The sequence below is a fragment of the Dromiciops gliroides genome, chromosome 3, assembly GCF_019393635.1.
Source record: "Dromiciops gliroides isolate mDroGli1 chromosome 3, mDroGli1.pri, whole genome shotgun sequence".
Taxonomy (NCBI): domain Eukaryota; kingdom Metazoa; phylum Chordata; class Mammalia; order Microbiotheria; family Microbiotheriidae; genus Dromiciops; species Dromiciops gliroides.
Window position 1 is genome coordinate 437,183,393 of NC_057863.1, and position 17,544 is coordinate 437,200,936.

General features: G+C 38.9%; 1 protein-coding gene across 1 annotated transcript in view; it reads right to left on the minus strand.

Annotated features, from left to right (window-relative positions):
• Positions 1-5,772, minus strand: part of MTX2 (metaxin 2) — a 92,927-nt gene extending 87,155 nt beyond the window's left edge. The window contains exon 1 of the mRNA XM_043997223.1: positions 5,493-5,772. Within this exon, the coding sequence (XP_043853158.1) occupies positions 5,493-5,532 (40 nt within the window). The 5' untranslated portion in view covers positions 5,533-5,772. The remainder of the gene's footprint in view (positions 1-5,492) is intronic.
• Positions 5,773-17,544: the final 11,772 nt, after the last annotated feature.

Genomic DNA, 17,544 nt, shown 5'->3' on the forward strand with positions numbered 1-17,544 from the left:
GACTAGGGGCAGCTAGGTGGCGCAGTGGATAGAGCACCAGCCCTGGAGTCAGGAGTACCTGAGTTCAAATCCGGCCTCAGACACTTAACACTTACTGGCTGTGTGACCCTGGGCAAGTCACTTAACCCCAATTGCCTCACTAAAAAGGAAAAAAAAAAAGAAAGAAAAAGACTAAAACTCAAACTAACCTAAGAATCAAAAAGGCTTAAGGGGCGGCTAGGTGGCGCAGTGGATAAAGCACCGGCCTTGGATTCAGGAGTACCTGAGTTCAAATCCAGCCTCAGACACTTAACACTTACTAGCTGTGTGACCCTGGGCAAATCACTTAACCTCCATTGCCCCGCAAAAAAAAAACAAAAAACAAAAAAAAAGGCTTAATTAATCACATCCTCCAGCCCTTACTTGCCAAAATGAACAAAAACTGATCCTGAGGCTTAATGGTAGCCTAAATTCTGGCATGTACCTACTTAACAGGGTAGTTGTCAAGACTGGCAATGTTTGACAGGACTTACATGCAAAGTACAAAGAAACAAACTACAAAGGAAAGAAATCAACTCTCTTGCCAAGAAGTAGTGGCAAAGGTGTAACAACATTGAAGGAGCCACACAGTGGCCAGTGGGTCAATAGACAAAAGGCAGAAACCCAGATAGGGTTGGGGAAAGGCTTCAACAGCCAGATTTCTTCCTGCCTGGCATCCATTTCATCGGACACATCTGAGTATCTACGATTTGAACCCAACTTATTCTCTTTTACAGAAAACAAAGCATTTTTTATAATAAAGAACAATATATCTAGGATTTATCAAAGTATACATATATATGTAACCTGGAATTTCACATTGTAAACTTTATTTACATAATTTCAGTTACTGTGCATAGAAAAAACACTCAAATTAGCACAGAACAGTTGAGTCTTGTCAAATTCACTACTAGGGGAAGAACCAGATGAAAGTAATAAACTGCCAGGAGAATGTAGTACACAAAACGGGGCAAGAGAATGATAGCCTAGATGGATAACCTAGAAAGTACAGCGTACCCAGCTTGGAGTCAGAAAGAAATGGGTTCAAATAAACCCTCAGATTCTTCCTAGCTGTGTGACCCTGGACACTGTCACTTAACCCCTGGTTTGCCTCAGTTTCCTCATCTATAGAGATAATAATATCTACTTCTCCCAGAGTTGTTGTAAGGATCAAATGAGATAATTATAAAACACTGAGCACATGGTAAGTGCTATATAAAATCAAGACATAAACTCAAAAACAAAAATTTAAGTCAAAACCACTGAAGTAAAGACCATAAGAAAAATGTGAATTGGACACAAACCCAACAGGAATTTCTAGAAGAGCTCAAAAATGATTTTCAAAATCAAACAAGAGTAGAAGAGGAAAATTCAGGTAAAGAAATTTATGAAAAGAAAATAGTAAAAGTTGCACAAAAAATACTCAAGAAAATAACACCTAAAAAAGGGGGGTACAAAATGTCACTGATTAAAAGAACTCCTTAAAAAGCAGAATTGGCCAAATGGGAAAAGAGGCACAAAAGTTCATTGAAGAAAATAATTCTTTAAAAATTAGAACTAGGCAAGTGGAAGTGACTCCTGAGATACCAAAAAACAATAAAGTCAAAAGAATGAGCTCCTGAGAGCAGCGACTGTCTTTTGCCTTTCTTTATATCCCCAATGCTTAGCACAGTGCTTGGCACATCACAGAAACTTAATAAATGTTTACTGACTGTTGCCACTAAGTCAGATGACCATAAAAAATAATTCTGATCCCTTACTTGGGAACCTGCCTTGAACAAGTATAAAGTAAGCTTTCATATAAAGACAAAAATCAGCAAGATCTGTTCTACTCATCTTTTAATACCCAGTGTCTATCACAATACTTTGACTATAGCAAGCTGTGTTTGATGACTTGTACATCATCAGTTCAGACTGTTACAAAAAATGCACTGATCTCCTAAAATGAAAAGCAGCAAATTTGGACTTAGCTACCCTAAGCTTGAATTTTCTCATTGTAAAATGAGAGAGTAGAACTAGATGCTGAAGGTCCACAATCTCTATCTAGGGTCTGCCAACTCTAAAATCCTATCATTCTTAGTACTGGATATTTCATTGGATCTGTGATGTCAGAGATGTATCTTTCCTCCTCATGTTTAGAGGACAACTCATTCATATGGTCTCATTATCAACAATTTACGTCAATGTTCTCCCAGGAATCCTCAAGCAGACTGTTGTTGTTTGTCCTTCATTTCAAAAAGGACCAATGACATTATGGAGTGATACCATGACTTGTGAGTGAATTGCCCTTTTCTCTGGGTCACATGGGCACCCCCCTCAAAGGCCTTCACTACCTCTTGCATGTAGTAACAAACAGCCTCCTAAATGATCTTACTTTCTCAAAATCACCAAAATGACTTTCCAAAAGCATTCAGATCTGCAATATGTTTTGGCATTTAAAGCCCTTCACAATCCAGCTCCAAATTACCTTTCCTGTCTTGCTATATATATTACTCCTCTTCAGTCTACAATCCAGACAAACTGTTCTTGTTCCACAAAGGATGAGCCACCTTTTACCTCTCTCTGTGCCTTTCCACAGGCTGTCCCCAATGCCTAGAATTCACTCTTCCTTCACCTCTACTTTTTAGAATTTCTTGCTTCTTTCAAAGCTCAGTTGAAATGCCACCTCCTACATGAGGGCTTCTCTAATCCCCCTCTACTAATGCTATCTTGCTTGTATGAACATGTTCGTTTTGTGTATTATCTGTGTGTGTATATATGTTTCTGTACATATGATATTTTGTGTGTAAGTGCTGTCTTCCCAGATGATAGAATGTAAGCTTGTTGAGGGTGGGTACAGTTTCATTTCTGTCATCAGATCCCCAAAGGCTAATACAAAATTTGGCACATAATGGACACCTAAAAAATACCTGCTGACTGATTAAATCAGTGTAAACTAAAGAAATAGAGAAAAATGAATTGATTAAATCAGTGTAAACTAAAGAAATAGAGAAAAATGAAGCAAACTAATTGCCAGAAAAAAAAAAAGTTAGCAAAGCACTGAACACACTTCAAAATTTTTAACTCTCTGATCTGGAAAAAGAAAAGACTCATGATTAAAGAATGGTGGAAACATTTGGGAATGTAACCATAAGCTTTAGAAAGTGACATCATGGAGTGATTTAACCACACCTCCCACAAAATATCTTTTTGTTATGGCTATGAATGTTACTATTTGGACTCTGGTCTTCAGCAATAGCACATAGATAGGTCCACCAGAAGCCCTGAGTTGGAGATCAATTCTTACTATTTTCACCACTATTTTTTTAAAATAATTTCATTTCTTCAAGTACAATGAATAAGACAATATAAATAGGGAAATAAATAATCAAAGGTTAAAAGGGTCCAAAGTATGCAAATTAGTGAAAGAAAACTCTCAAATGAGTAGATCACAAATTTTTTTAAATCATATTTTGGAACGTATACTATAGTGGACTGTTTTTTTGGGTTTTGGGGGGTTGGGTTTTTTTTTGGGGGGGTGCCTTTTTTATGGTTGGTCATTATTGTAAACTAAAGAGTTGCTTGGGGTATCACTTAAGTAAGTTGTTTATGGTCTTAGTGCTGGTATGTGTCGAAAGCAATCTTTGAACAGAGATTTTTCCACCTATTAGACCTGACTGCCACTCTTTGCTGGTTGGTATACAAAATATAAGCAATAGTGGGAGTTAATAGGTTAATAGTAGCAATTTTTCTTGTCTCTTGGAATACAGCAAGTGGACTCTGATAATCTTAAAAAGTGACTTCCAGAATGGAAAAATTTTAATTTGATGTTTATGTAAAGAAGGAAAAGTTTATGGATCCCTGCTTTATTGAAAAATTACATAATTGTTTTGTTTCCTGTAAATACTACAAAAAGAAAAATCTCTATCACAGCAAAACAAAAAAGCAAAAAGCCATAAAGACAAAGTAAAAATAACACTGGTCACATGCATAGAACAAACTGAAAAACACTTTGGAGAATAAACACTGGTGTTTAAACTTAACTTTCTGATTTTAAAATGAATACCCATTTAAAGACTTATACAAACTGATGTAAAGTGAAGTGTGCAGAACCAGGCAAATATTGTACCCAGTAACAGCAATATTGTAACAGTGATCAACTGTGAAAGACTTAGCTACTCTTATCAATACAGTGATCCACCACAATTCCGAAGGACTCCAGAGAAAATGGATTTCACTTTGAGTCATTAAAGCATATTTTTTTCACTTTATTTTTCTTGCTTTTTTCTGCAACATGCAACATATGGAAATAGATTTTGCACGACTTCATAAGTATGATGGGTATCATATTGCTTGCCTCATTAATGGATGGGAGAGAGGCTGGAGGGAGGGAGGGTTTGGAATTCAAAAAAAGAACATTTAAAAAATTTTAAATGAATACCTACTTAAAGAGTCAAAGCACTTCATTTTCTTTTTTGCATACTTGCTAACAATCTCTCCGAAGCTCTCCTTAACTCTAAGTGCGTATTCAAATCAATTCCACTAACATTTATATGGCTTGAACTATGTGCAAAAGCATTGTGTGGGACGCGAACTTATAGAAAAGACTAAAAAAAATTATAGAAAAGGCTTCTGCCTTCAAGAAAATCATTTAGATTTTCTTCACTCCCTATTCCATTGTTAGGCATTTGATACTTTCATAGTTTTGGGGTTTTTTTTTTTCGTTTAAATGTCAATTTTCTTTGCCGGGCAATAATCAATATCTACAAGAGGCTACTTAATTTGTAGAAAAATCCAATGCTGAGGGTTCGTCGAAAAGACCTAATTGGAGGCAGTTTTGGAGTTTGGGAACCCGAATTCAAATCCTGCCTAAATTATCCTGGACAAATCACCCAACCTCTCCAGGACGGCGTTTCCTCATCTGTTTCCACATCGGAGTAAGTTGAGCTGGATGACGTCTGATGACCTCTAAGGCTCCTAGGATCCATGCTTTAGTTCCTCTACTTGATTCAAGGTCAATATCGCGATAAGAACAGTTCGCCATACAAACTCCTCCCTCCCCCTCCACAGCCCCCAGACCAGTAACTATACTAATAGCACAGCCTCAAACCGAGCCAAGGGGAGAACGCCACCGGCGGGCGAACGTTCCAAGTCGGGGTCAAAGGGCAGCGGTCACTGTGCCGTGGGGGCGGAGGATGAGCACCACCTGTGACCCTGGATGCCCACCGCTCGCAGACCAACCCCCCAAGTCCCCAGTCACGTGTAACGTGGCTGGGGTAGAGCGATGCCCACAGTCCCATAGAAACTCCCCCGCCTCTTGGCCCCCCGCAGAGGCCTGGCCTTCCAGGTCTCCCTCCCTCCCCAGCCCAAGCCAGGTAGCGGCTCCTCCATTCGACCCCCTGGACCCCGCGGGGGGCCGGAGCAGGCCCCGGTCCCTCGCCCCAAGCGTGGCCCCGCCCCCTCCCGCGGCCCCGGGTCGGAAGGGCGCGCGCTACCTGCGACCTGGGAGACCAACGCTTCGGCCACCAGGGACATGCTGGCGGTGCGGCCCGCGTAGGCCTCGCCTCCCGCCGCTGCTGCAGCCTGCGCTTCTGGGCCGCGACCTGCGCCTGCTCCCGGGACTGGGACGGCGGCGCGGCAGGAACGGAGCACGGCGCTTCCGGAACGCTCTCCGCCCCCTCCCTCCGCTCAGCCCCTGCCGGGGAAGTGGCCCAAGGTTACAGGCCGAGGCCGACAGGAACTTCCTGCGAAGTGACAGCCGCGCTGCCGGGCAGCCGGGCACGACTTCCCGCCCCGCCGCGCCGCACCGAGCCGGCCCCTCCCCCTCCCGGGCCACCGCCAATCCCTTCTTCTCCTCAGTTTCCCCTTCTGTAAAAGGAGCGGCCTGGCCCACATGACCGCCGAGGGCCTTTTCTGCCCCCCCATTCTGTGAAAGGCGAGCTCGGGGGCGTGGGGGACGGTGCCTCTCCCACAGCCCGGCTCTAGGCTTCCTTTCCAGCCTTTCCCCTAGACTTGAGCTTCCCAAGACGGGTTTTGTTATTGTTTGCCTGTGCTTAGCACAGGGCCTGGCAAATAGTAGGCGCTTAATAAATGTTGGTGGAGGTTCCTGTCAAACTGGCTTCGACAATTGGCATCGGAACATTCTCCTGCGGGCCCTTTTCTTTCCTCTGACACTGCAACCACCCTGGTTCTGGTCCTCCTCACCTCAGGCCCAGACTATTGCAATAGCAATGGCACGGTGGCTACAGCGCTGGGTCTAAAGTCAGGAAGATCCGAGTTCAAATCCAACCCTCCGTCGTTTATTAGTTGTATTACTCTGGGCAAGTCACTTCACCTGTGTCTGCCTCAGTCTCCTTATCTGTAAAATGGGGAATGATAATAACCCCTTACATGGGAGAGTCGTTGTGAGGATCGAATGAGATGATATTTGTAAAACGTTTAACACGGGGCCTGGCACAGAACTGGCACTACTTAAATGTGTGTTCTCTTCCGTTCCCATTCTAGTTGCTCTCCTAACTTCCAGTCCCTCCCCTCTCCTAATGCACAGGACTGACCGTGTCATATGCACCCACTCACTAAGCTCCAGTAGCTGACCATACTCACTACTTCACAAAAACTACTGGGACACCTGGAAAACAGTATGGCAGAAAAACTAGTTATAGACCAACATCTTACACTGTATACCAAGATAAAGCCAAAATGGGTACATGATTTATACATAAAGGGTCATACCCTAAGCAAATAAAGAGAGCAGATCTATGGAGAAGGGAAGAATGTATGACCAAACAAAAGATAGAGAGCTTTACAAAATGTACAATAGATAATGTTGATTATATTAAATATAAAAGGTTTTGTACAAACAAAACCAACATAACCAAAATTAAAAGGAAAGCAGAAAACCAGGAAACAATCTTTACAGCAAGTGGTTTTGATAAAGGCCTCATTTCTCAAATACATTGAGAACGCAGTCAGTTTTATAAGAATACAAGTCATTTCCCAATTACTAAATGGTGGAAGGATATGAACAAGCAGTTTTCAGATGAAGAAATTAAAGCTATCTATACTTTAATATGAAGAAATGCTCTAAAATCACTTTTGATTAGAGAAGTGCACATTAAAACAACTCTGAGGTACCACTGCACACCTATCGAATGGGCTAATATGACAAAAGGAAAATGATGAATGTTGGAGATGATGTGAGAAAATTGGGACACTGATGCACTGTTGGTAGAGTTATAAACTGATCCAACCATGCTGGAAAGCAATCTGGAACTAACCTAGAAGGGCAACCAAACTGCATACCCTTTGATACAGCAATACCACTACTAGGTCTGTACCCCAAAGAGATCATAAAAAAGGGGAAAGGACCTCTATGCATGAAAATACTTATAGCAGCTCTTTTTGTAGTAGCAAAATAATGGAAATTGAGGGGCTACCCATCAATTGGAGAACAGCTAAACAATTTGTAGTATATAAATATAATGGAACACTATTGTGCAATAATAAATGATGAGCAGGAAGATTTCAGAAAAACCTGAAAAGACTTTCATGAATTAATGGAAAGTGAAATGAGCAGAACCAAGAGTACTAGTAACAGCAACATTGTGTGATGATCAACTATGAATGACTTAGCTCTTCTCAGCACAATGATCCAAGACAATTACAAAGGACTCATGATGGAAAATGCTATTGTTGCAGACTAAAGCATACTATTTTCACTTTATTTTTTCGTGTTTTTTTTTCTTTTGGTCTGTTTCTTTCACAACATGACTAATATGAGAATATGTTTTCCATGATTGCACATATATAACCTATATCAAATTGTTTACCATTTTAGGAAGAAAAGAGGGAAGGAAGAAAATTTGGAATTCAAAATTTTGTAAAAATGCATGTTTAAGGGGCAGCTAGGTTGTGCAGTGGATAGAGCACGGGCCCTGGAGTCAGGAGTACCTGAGTTCAAATTCGGCCTCAGACACTTAACACTTACTAGCTGTGTGACCCTGGGCAAGTCACTTAACCCCAATTGCCTCACTAAAAAAAAAAAAATGCATGTTTAAAATTGTCTTTACATATAATTGGAAAAAATAAAATGCTATTTTAAATAAATAAATAAACTCACTCCAGTGGCTCCCTGTTACTTTCAGGTTCAAATGCAAAATCCTGTGGCTTTTAAAGCTCTTAATAACCTGGCCCCTTCCTATCTTTCCAATCTTCTTGCATTTTATTCTTTTGCATATTCTTATTCAGTGGCCCTGGTCTCCTTCCCATTCCTTGGATAAAATAGTCTCTGGATTCCATGCATTTTCACTGGTTGTTCCTCCCTCCTCCCCACCTTGCCTAGAATACTCTGCCCCTTCATTTCTGCCTCCTGAATTTCCTGGCTTCCTTCACTTGTTGATTTCTGTAAAAGGCCTTTCCCAATCCCCCTTAATTCTAATGCCTTCACTCTGAGATTATTTCCAATTCATTCCATGTATATGTTACTTGTACATGGTTGGTTTTTTATGTTGTCTCTCCCATTAGATAATGAGCTCCTTGGGAGTTAGGATTTTCTATCCCCAGACCTTAGCACAATGCCTGGCACATAAGTGCTTAATAAATGCTTCTTGACTTAATTTGGCCTTGAAGACAGGGATTGTTTTATTTTTTACTTTGTAACCCTAGGACAATTCTGGCACATAGTCGCTATTTAGTAAGTACCTGGGGGTTAATTGATCTTCCTTTAGTATCTCCTTACCTCTACCTATTAAAATCTCTCATTCCCCTCAAAGATTGGCTGAAGTTCCACCTCCAACAAGAATCCTTTGGTAATTTCTCCTGTTGTTGGTGCTCCCCCTCCTTAATCACTTTGTGTGCTATATTTTAAATATTCTTATCTAGGCATTCCTTGTTTTTCCCCCACATCCCCAATAGAATGTCAGTTCCTCGAGTTCAGGAACCATTTCCATTTTGTCTTTTTGTTCTTAGCACCTAGCATAATGCTTGGCACAAAGTGGATGTGGAATAAATGCTTGCTGAACAACACTGTAAAGAAAAACAGCTTTAAAAGACTTGAGATTTTTGATCAATTCATTAATGCACCATGACCCCAAAGGACCATAATAAAGGAAGCTTACCCTGATAGAGGGGTAATGTGCTCAAGGGATTGAATGAAAAGTAACATTTTGTGCTCTAAATCACTATTGATTAGAGAAATGCAAATTAAAACAACTCTGAGGTACCACCTGACACCTATCAGATTGGATAATATGACAAAAAAGGAAAATAATAAATGTTGGAGAAGCTGTGGAAAAATTGGAACACTAATGCATTGTTGGTGGAGTTGTGAACTGATCCAACCATTCTGGAGAGCAGTTTGGAACTATGCCCAAAGGGCTATAAAGCTGTGCATACCCTTTGACCCAGCAATACCACTTTTGGGTCTTTTTCCCAAAGAGATCATAAAAAAGGGAAAAGGACCCACATGTACAAAAATATTTATAGCTGCTCTTTTTGTGGTGGCAAGGAATTGGAAGTTTTTTTTTTTTTTTTTTTTTTTTTAGTGAGGCAATTGGGGTTAAGTGACTTGCCCAGGGTCACACAGCTAGTAAGTATTAAGTGTCTGAGGCTGGATTTGAACTCAGGTCCTCCTGACTCCAGGGCCGGTGCTTGATCCACTGCGCCATCTAGCTGCCCCAAGGAATTGGAAATTGAGGGGATGCCCATCAATTGGGGAATGGCTGAACAAGTTGTGGTATATGAATGTAATGGAATTCTATTGTGCTGTAAGAAACGATGAGCAGGAGGTGTTCAGAGAAACCTGGAAGGACTTGTATGAACTGATGATGAGTGAGATGAGCAGAACCAGAAAAACACTGTACACAGTATCATCAACATTATGTGTTGATCAACAGTGAGAGACTTGATTCTTCTCACCAATACAACAGTACAAGAAAGTTCCAAAGGACTCATGATGGAAAAGGCTCTCCAAATCCAGGGGAAAAAAAGAACTGTGGAATATGGATGCAGATTGGACCATACCATTTCTTTTGTTTTTGGTGCTGTTGTTTTTCTTTTTTAAGGTTTTTCCTTTTTGCTCTGATTCTTCTCTTATAACATGACTAATGCAGAAATATGTTTAATGTTATTGTATATATATATATATATATAACCTATGTCAGATTACCTGCTGTCTTGGGGGAGGGGGTGAGGAAGGGGAGGGAGGGGAGGGAGTGAGTAAAATTTGATATTAGAAATCTTATAAAAACAAATGTTGAAAACTATCTCTACATGTAACTGGAAAATAATAAAATACTTTTATAATTTTTTAAAAAAGTAACATTTTTGGGACGTGGAGGTGGGAGATGCTTGATGAATCTAATGGAATTGGAAAAGTCAGAGCCAATAACGCTGTGATGACTTTGAAAAATATATTTTTCCGACCTAGATAGACCACTTACAGACCAGGAATATATACTGCCTCTTCTCCCCACTGTCTTTTTTTCCCTCCCTCAAAGAGGGGGGAGATTTGTTTTGGTACTTCTAATCAAATGCAGCAAAAGCTCCATCTCACTTTTCCCATTAGGTAAATGTGAGGAAATGGGACAGCTACTTATTCTGACAAGTTCACACTTCTCACAGGTAGGACTAGATCTCCATTGGTTCTCCCTGGTAGACCTTCTTACCCAATTATGTTAACTTCAGAACAAAACAACAAACTATTTGTCTTGCCCCTATTGATCAGATATCTACTTGATGCTTCTTGAATTACTTAACGTCAATTTCAGAGCCAGGAGAGCTGAAGTCTTTCAAGGAGATTAATTTACTCAGCAATGGGTGTATGGGGCACTCAGGCAGGACTAGCACCTCTGGCATACTAATGCTAGAGCCTTCCCCTTGAAGTGGGCTTGCCAAGCTTGCTCATCCACCTTCTGTGTCCACCTGTCACCCAACTTTCACCTTTTTTTTCTTTTTTTTTTTTATAACTTAGGGGTTTGATTCTATTGAAAGAAATTATTAACAGTTAAATGAAAGTGTCATAAAATTTTCTTCTTAATAAATCTAATGCAAGAATAGGAATAGTAGATGAGTCCCTTAGCATACCATATCCAGCTATGTCTTGCCACTGGAGGAGATAGTAAGGCTATTGATTTTGCAAATCTCTACTTAAATCTGATTGACAAGAAAGTCAAGATATCACCTGACAATGTCATTGGTCTTCTTCAGGGAAAAAAGGGCAAACAGCATGCAGAGAGGCAACACTTGAGTAAAACTGTCTCAGCAGACTGGTCAAACTAGGTTGAGGGTAAACCACAGACCTCAAACCCATCAGTGAGTTAGGGTGATGTCTACCCAAAATATGTGAAGACTTCACCTGTCGAAATGGGTAGATGAGAAAAATTGGTTCCAAAAAGACACGAAGGCTACCAAAGCAGGCATTGCTGAGCGCTTAGAATTTGGTCAGACATGGAAGACACCAAGTTCATTTTCTGTATCTTGGACCTTCACTGGTTGTCTTGACTTTTGTCTTACCACTGGACTTAAATGACTCTGGAATAGAGAGTGAGGCTAACTTTCTGCTTCACTTAAATCTAATTTATGAGCAAGTCAAGACATCATCCTTCATATCGTGATGTCCTTGTTCCTCTTCAAAAATGAAGGAAGAACAGAAACAGTTAAGCATGTCTAGACAAGGCATATTTGTCTCTTGCCTTCATATAACTTACAGTTAGGCAGAACACATGACATAAAATTTGCACAAAACTTTTCTGGGCAAATAAATTTTGCTGTTTTGGCATGTAGCTTATCTTAAAAGCTTATTATATTTCAAAGTAGCCAAGTGATTTTGACCTAATAAGAACTCAATAAAGGAAGTAGGTTCATATGAATACATAAGATTTAAAGTTGAAAAGGAAGTTGCATATTGTCTATCCCTTCATTTAACAGATAAAGATGTTGAAATAATGAAAGGTTAAGTAACTTACCCAAGGTCACAAAGGTAACACTTTTTTTTTTTATAGACTACAATATGGCCACAGTGTAGTGCAGTGAAAAGGATATTGACTTTGTGGTTTGAAAACTTGGTTCAAATCATGTTACTATTTTTGACTAACTCTATGAACCTGATCAAATAATCTCTCTGGCTGTCATTTTCCTTACCTATGAAATGAAGGAATTAGACTAGATAGCTTATTAGATCCCTTCCAGTATGACATAGGAATATCAGAAAGAATCTAGATTCATCCTCCTAACACCACTACTAACTAGGAATAGAAGAATACTTCAGTTATATAAATGCTTACACTCTTTATTAGTTTTCTGCACAATTAGGAATTATATTACTTTTATGAAAATGAAGAGTCATACTAACATCTGCCCATTCAAGAAACTCCAGATGCTCCTTCTCACCTTCAGGGTCAGAGATAAAACCCTCTGGCATTTGAAGTCCTTTGTAACCTGGCTTCCACTTATCTTTCCAATCTTCTTGCACTTAACTCCCTAGTGTACTCTTTGATCTAGTGACACTGACCTCTTTGTTGTCCCTCACACTAGGAACTGCATCTCCTGACTCTGGGCATTTTCACTGGCTATCCTCTGTGCCTGGAATTATCTCCCTCCTCATTTCTGACTCTTGGCTTCCTTCAAGTTCCAGCTAAAACCCAACATTATATTAAAAAAAAATAACCTTTCCTCATCTCCTTAACCTTAGTGCCTTCCCTCTGTTGACTATCTCCAATTTTTCCTGTATATATTCTGATTGCATATAGTTGTTTGCAGGTTGTCTCCACTATTAGATTATAAACTCCTTGAGAGCAGAGATTGGGGGGGGGTACCTTTTTTTCACTATTTATCACAGTGCTTGGCACATAGTAGGCACTTAAATAGTTATTGACCAATTAACAAATTTCCAGCTTTATTACTGGATTTCTTTTTTGCCATTTAATAACAGATTATGTGCTTTTTTTTTTTTTTTTAGTGAGGCAATTGGGGTTAAGTGACTTGCCTAGGGTCACACAGCTAGTAAGTGTTAAGTGTCTGAGGCCGGATTTGAACTCAGGTACTCCTGACTCCAGGGCCGGTGTTCTATCCATTGCGCCACCTAGCTGCCCCTAGATTATGTGCTTTTAATATAAGGTATTTATTAGTTCTGGACACCATTGTCCAGAAAATAAACTTGTAAGAGGTTATCTTATCTTGTTATGTCTTCCCTTTTTTAAGAACTAAAGAAACATTCAAAAAGTATACCAGATGTTGTCCATAATAACTAAAATGCAACTGAAAGGACATACAGAACAGTTAATTTTTGGTTTCTAGGCTTTGTATATTTTTCTTCCATTACAAAATAGATCCATCCTTTTAATAAGAAAAGGGAGAGTCCACAAATAGAGGATTGATCATATAGTTATTAAATAGAAATATACCATTTATATTTTTATTATACTTCATGATTGCCATTTCTAGCAACACTGGTGCAAGATAAGAATGTATAAGGTAAGGTTCACCCATTCTTGGGTTAATTCCATTTTTGGAAATAGGAAGCAGTAGATGAATGAAATAATACAGCCAGCCATACTAGATTCAGATGAAATTACAATTCCTGTAAATAATATGATTTCTATACTTGCTTAATCCTTGAAGGATATATTATTTCATCAATTATTTAATAAATATGGTTCCTCCTTCCACTGATTCAGATCATGGCCTTTCTATGCTTTACTTAGAAGAAAGTTTCAGCAGCTGCCATTTCCCCCCAAAAGAAAAATCTGTCATTCTTTGGCTAAATTTCAGATGATGAGCCCCTAAAACTAATCTCTTCATGCAGCAGCTACATAGGTTATTACCAGGCTTATATGTGAAGCCTTTCCAACTTGGTCTGAGAAGCTAGAGATTACACTCCACTGGCATAGCCTTGGAAAATCCAGAATTACCTCCATATCATAATGAAATATTAAAAGGAGAATTCAGTCGAGGTTTCTGTATTAGTCATAAATACAATAGTTACCTAATGATGGGACAGGTAGGTGGCACAATGGATAGAGTTCTGGGACTGACCTAAGTTCAAACCTAGCTTCAGATACTTACTAGCTATATGACCCTGGCAAGTCACAACCTTATTTACTTCATTTTCCTCATTTGTAAAATAATCTGGATAAGGAAATGGCAAGCCATTCCAATATCTTTGCCAAGAAAACCCAAAATGGGGTCATAAGGATTTGCACATGACTGAAATGCTGAACAACAACATCTACTATTAGTGGTATCTCAAATGTAGTTGAAAGGCTCTTTCCCCAGTCATTGGAATCCGGGAATTCAATTCAACAATGATATATTGAGTGTTAATTATGCACAATAAAATGTGCCGCTCTCTGAGACCACCTCTGAGAAGGGAGGATATTAATAATATAAGGTAAATGAAAAAATTGCTATTTATAAAACTTCACATTTTTAAAAACTATTTTAAATAGGCATCAAACCTTAGAGTATTTGTGGCTTTGTAGTCCAAAACTTCTTAAACTGTGAGTCATGACCCTATATAGGGTCTTGTAACTGAATGTGGGGGTTGCGAAAAACTTGGCAAAAGTAAAAAGCTTTGTATACATATTTTATATACCTATATAGCCAGGATCAAGTAAAAATTTCTCCGTTAAAAGGGGTAGCAAAATTCAAGCCAAGTCAACAAGCATTTTAATGCCTTCTACTTGCAGGTGCTAGGGATACAAAGTCCAAAAAGTAAATAACAGTCCTTAATCTCAAGGATGAACATTCTATTATATTTTCCTCCTGGTCATGTTCTTGACATTCTGAACCTCAAACTCATGCCTGTACTGATGTCTTATACTAGAACTTCTCTTAGCACCTAGAGACTCCTCACCTTAGATCATCCTACTATCCCTTAGGCCTCCTCACCAGGGAATATCCTTCTCCTTCTCACATTGGTGAGTTTCTCCAGGATACTCTATTTTGTGAAGGAGTCCAGGCCAGCCAGCCTTCATACCCCTCCTAGCCCTGTTTCTGCCCCTTTGGGCTTCAAAATCATGCCCTCTGCTGCCAGGTACATTCACTTTTTCCTTTTATCCATTAAAATGTAAGCTCCTTGAGGGCAGGAACTATTTTTATTTTTGTTTGTATTTGTGTCCCCAATACCAGCACACAGTAAACACTTAATAAATGCTTATTCCTTCCTTCTTTCCTTTTTTCTCTCCCTTCCTTCCCCCTTACCTCCCTTCCTCCTTTCCTTCTTTTTTCCTTCCTTCCTTCCTTCTTTCCTTCCTTCCTTCCCTCTTTCCTTCCTTCCTTGCATGCGTCCTTCTTTCTCTTAGGAGATTCAACTTGTAAACAGAATGAACTGATAATAACGTGGGGAAATCACAGACTTCCTATAGCAGGTGACACCTGAGCTTAGCTAAGAGACCCTATTTGGAAGATCCACTTCAGAGACCAACAAATGGAATTTTGAATTTGTGAAGGGGAGTTCTGTGAACCATCTGAAAAAAAACCTGGAGGCAGATGGTAAGGGGTTTTAAATACCTATTAGAGGAGTCTGTGCTTTATCCTGCAAGCAATGGATAGCTTATATTCTTGAACAAGGCAATGTCAGGATGCTGGTAAAACAGAAATGGAGATATTTGGAAGAAGAACAGGTTTGGTGAAGATGAACCTTTACATTTTGGTGCATATGGTAAGCACCATAGAATGTGCCAGCTGGGCCAAACAGGATGAGAAGCCAGGGATCTGTTTTGATCTGCATAAAGGAAATGCCCACATCAATGAGATATTAGATCCATTGGAAGGTAGTAAGAAAGAGGAGAAAAAAAGCACTGGGTTTGAAGTGTGGGGACAAAGGTTACTATCTGGGTATTGTTGCTTGTTATTTATGTGACCTTGGGCAAGGTTACTTAACCTCAAACTCCAATATTTTCATGTGTTAAATGAAGAGGCCAGACTAATCAGAGGCCCCATTCAGCCTGCAAAACTCCTGAGTGCAGTCAGAAACAGATTATAATGTAATCAGGAAATATTTAACAAAATAAATAAAAGTTTAACAACATAGATAATGTTAACTTGTGGTTTTCCAAGTCAATATGCAGCTCTCAGGGATCATTTTTATTTGAGTTTGACAACACTGGACTAAATGATCTCTAAGGTCCCTTACAGTTCCAAACCTATGATTTATACTGACCAAAAAAGCCTTAATTGACCATATTATAATTAATTTGGTCATGTTAACAAACCTTTAGTATCTTCTTTCAAGATTATCTCTTATAGGCACTAGAAAAAATAAAACACAATTTATCAAAATGATCTTCAGGCTTACAGAAAATGTAATGCAGCTACAATAGAGGCTATCTAAAACACTTTTAATATTTTAAACCCTATGATCATATGATCTTATCCTATATTTTATTTAAGAAGGTTGTAAATATTTATCATGATAGTTGTGATTTTCCAGTCAATGAATATAATAATACAAAATCTAAATTGAAGGCATGAAAATGCTTGTGTGTAAGAACAATTTTGCACAGAAAATGAGTAGCATAAGTTGGCAGTGGATTCTGTTACCACAACCATAAAGTTATTAATGCCAGATGAATTGTCGTATATTTGTAACATTAGTACTGTACTTGAAATGCAATTTTGTGATTGTCTTTCTTGTCTATCACATTTATACCTTATAGATTCTCCAGCACTTCTGTTTTAGAACTTTACTCTTAAAAATTCCAGTGGTTTGTTTTTTTGTGTTTTTCTTAATTATGGTGATCTTAAACAGATCTTCAGTTTTAAATCTTCCAGCCAGTCTCATACAGATACACAAATATATTTACTCTGGTTGGCTATTTATTACAGAGACGGCTTGTTTGTAGGCATTCTCTGGACATCTGCATTTTATTTTATTTAATTTTTAGTAATAAAGACCTCCCACATTATATATTCTTTCCAGCCTAAATTTGCCTCTGTGGGAAGCAAAAGAACTGTCAGCCAGGAAAACAAAGTGAATCCATATGGCTCTGGTGATTCTACTTCCCTGAATCCAGTGAAGAAGGGTGGGAATAAAAGGTAACACCAACAGAGCATACCATACTCTTCTAAAAAAAACAAAAACAAAAATAAAAACAAAAAAAATTTGAATTACAACAGGTTCCTACTTTTTCCCTCTTAGATCATTTTGGAAAGACCAAATTTTCTCCATTCTAGTGATTCAGCTAACAGATATGACCAGGAACTCTTATTTAGCTGTGTTTTCAGTAAAAGGACCTAATCCAGAATATAAAATTTTAAAGAAGAGCATTAATTTCTCTTTAAAGTTGTATTTGTGATACTGCTGGTATACTTTGCCATCAGTTAATTATTGATGTGCAAACTGTTAAATTCATAATAATAAAATTCAATTAAAAAACAAATCTAGTTTTCTATTCCCATTTATCAAAGTTGAAAAAGCATAAAAGAGGCTCTCAATAGATTTATCAGTGATGAGGGAATTTGACTCTTGCACATAAAATCTCCTGAGCTGGAGTGAAGGTGGGGAGGGAGGGGGAAATAAGGGAGGCATATAATGAAGTCTTACAATTC